The sequence below is a fragment of the Palaemon carinicauda genome, chromosome 2, assembly GCF_036898095.1.
Source record: "Palaemon carinicauda isolate YSFRI2023 chromosome 2, ASM3689809v2, whole genome shotgun sequence".
NCBI lineage: Eukaryota > Metazoa > Arthropoda > Malacostraca > Decapoda > Palaemonidae > Palaemon > Palaemon carinicauda.
The window spans coordinates 24655065-24656918 of record NC_090726.1 but is presented as its reverse complement, the minus strand read 5'-3'; the positions used below and the strand labels follow the sequence as shown (position 1 = coordinate 24656918).

The 1854-nt window shown below is 44.0% G+C and overlaps 1 protein-coding gene across 1 annotated transcript; it reads left to right on the top strand.

Moving 5' to 3' along the window:
- The first annotated feature begins 41 nt into the window (after positions 1-41).
- Positions 42-1073, top strand: LOC137615477 (protein FAM200C-like). Its single transcript, XM_068345390.1, has one exon. It carries the CDS (start codon positions 42-44, stop codon positions 1071-1073), a length of 1032 nt encoding a protein of 343 aa, XP_068201491.1.
- Positions 1074-1854: the final 781 nt, after the last annotated feature.

Sequence of the window (1854 nt, the reverse complement as noted above, 5' to 3'; positions counted from 1 at the left end):
GGCAGAATTTCAAACACATTTGTACTGATGGTGCCCCAGCGATGATTGGCGTTAAAGGAGGGTTCGTCACGCTTGTGAAGAATGAATGGCCCCACGTGACGTCTTCCCACTGTTCACTACACCGATATGCTCTTGCGTCAAAAACTCTACCGCCGCGTTTGTTGGAAGTCATGGACGTTGCGGTCAAAGTGATCAACTTCATTCGTGCGAAGGCCAAAAATCATCGGCTCTTCCAACTTCTGGCCAACGAAATGGGAGCGGAACATGTGGGACTTCTGTTTTACACCAAAGTTCGTTGGCTATCGAGGGGGAAATGCCTCTCTCGGTTGTATGAACTCCGGTTGGAGACAGAAATTTTCCTGCGAGAGAACGAAAACAACCTCCATATCCACTTCGACAATGAAGAGTTCGTCATGATGCTCGCCTACCTGGCCGATATATTCGGCCGACTCAACGAAATGAACCAGTCTTTGCAAGGCCATGATGTGACAGTCAGTGACGTTCAAGACAAGCTTGCCGGACTGTCTGCTCGAATGGGAGTCTGGCAGGCACGAATCGAGGCCGGATCCACAGTTTCGTTTCCTTTCTTGGACGAGCATCTGCAGACGCAGAGGATTGAACTTCCCATCGGCATCAAAGATTGCATCATTGGACATCTCGACATTCTCTCCGCTGAGTTCAAATCTTATTTCGACGATGCTCCAATGGATGTTCCATGGCACAGAGACCCATTCAACACCGAAATTGAACCTACTGAAGACGAAGCAGAGGAGCTCGCAGAGTTGAAGGTCTCAAAAGCAATGAAGCTGGCCTTCAGTAACAGAGAAGACCTCTCCAGCTTCTGGTTGTCTGTTCAGGATGCATATCCACTACTCAGCAAGAAGGCATCCGAAATGCACGTTCAATTCGCCACAATATACCTTTGCGAATCTGGATTTTCTGACCTGGCGACCATTAAAACGAAGTCCAGAAACCGTCTTGATGTTGGGAACGATATTCGCCTTGCTGTGTCCAAGACGGAGCCGGACATAAGAGGCCTCGTCACACGAGCCCAACAGCAAGTGTCTCATTGATTATATTGTTCAGCAAAAATTTTTACTTTGATTTATAATTTTAGAGACTGAATAAACAACATAAAACAAAATCTGCATTTTTTTTATTGAAGGGCAGGGTTCCACTCGGTGAGGGGGGCCATGGGCTATCAAAGGTTGAGAAACGCTGGGCTAGGGATTGCATCATATTTCCACATGGTTGGAAGTTGCATGAAAGTTCTTGACTAGCAATTTTTCTCTTTTTTAATGTTGCAAGAAGAGGTGGGTGGAGTTAGCCTAGAAAGAGTTGTCTTGCAAGCAACTTTAGTACCCATTCTTCAAATTGCTAAGTTGGCAACATTATGCCGCTAGAGCAATGCCCCCACGTTGGGGGGGGGGGGAATTTACTAGAAATTTCTAGATGCATTAAGTTGATATATATAGAGCCTAGCAATACATAGGAAGCAGAAAAGATCCAGTTTATCCATTTAAAAGAGCCAAAGTTTGACAGCTCTCTCTGTCCAGCCACTAAATAACTTCACTCAAGATTGAATAGTGTTTTCCTCTCAAACGTGTATAGTGATTTATCTCCAACGTGTATATGGTGTATATTGTTGTTCAAATATTAGCGATATTATTGGGTGAATAGTTAAAAGTGACATTTGTTAATGTATGTACCTTTTTATAGTTTGAATATTAGTAACTGGCCCTGTGAGATTTTGGTTAAAGAGCGAAGTGTATTTATTTTTGCTTACCCGTTCGGTAATCTTGTGTGAGCCAAAAGACGTGAGAGTATCAGTTACGTATATGTAGGAGTAATTGT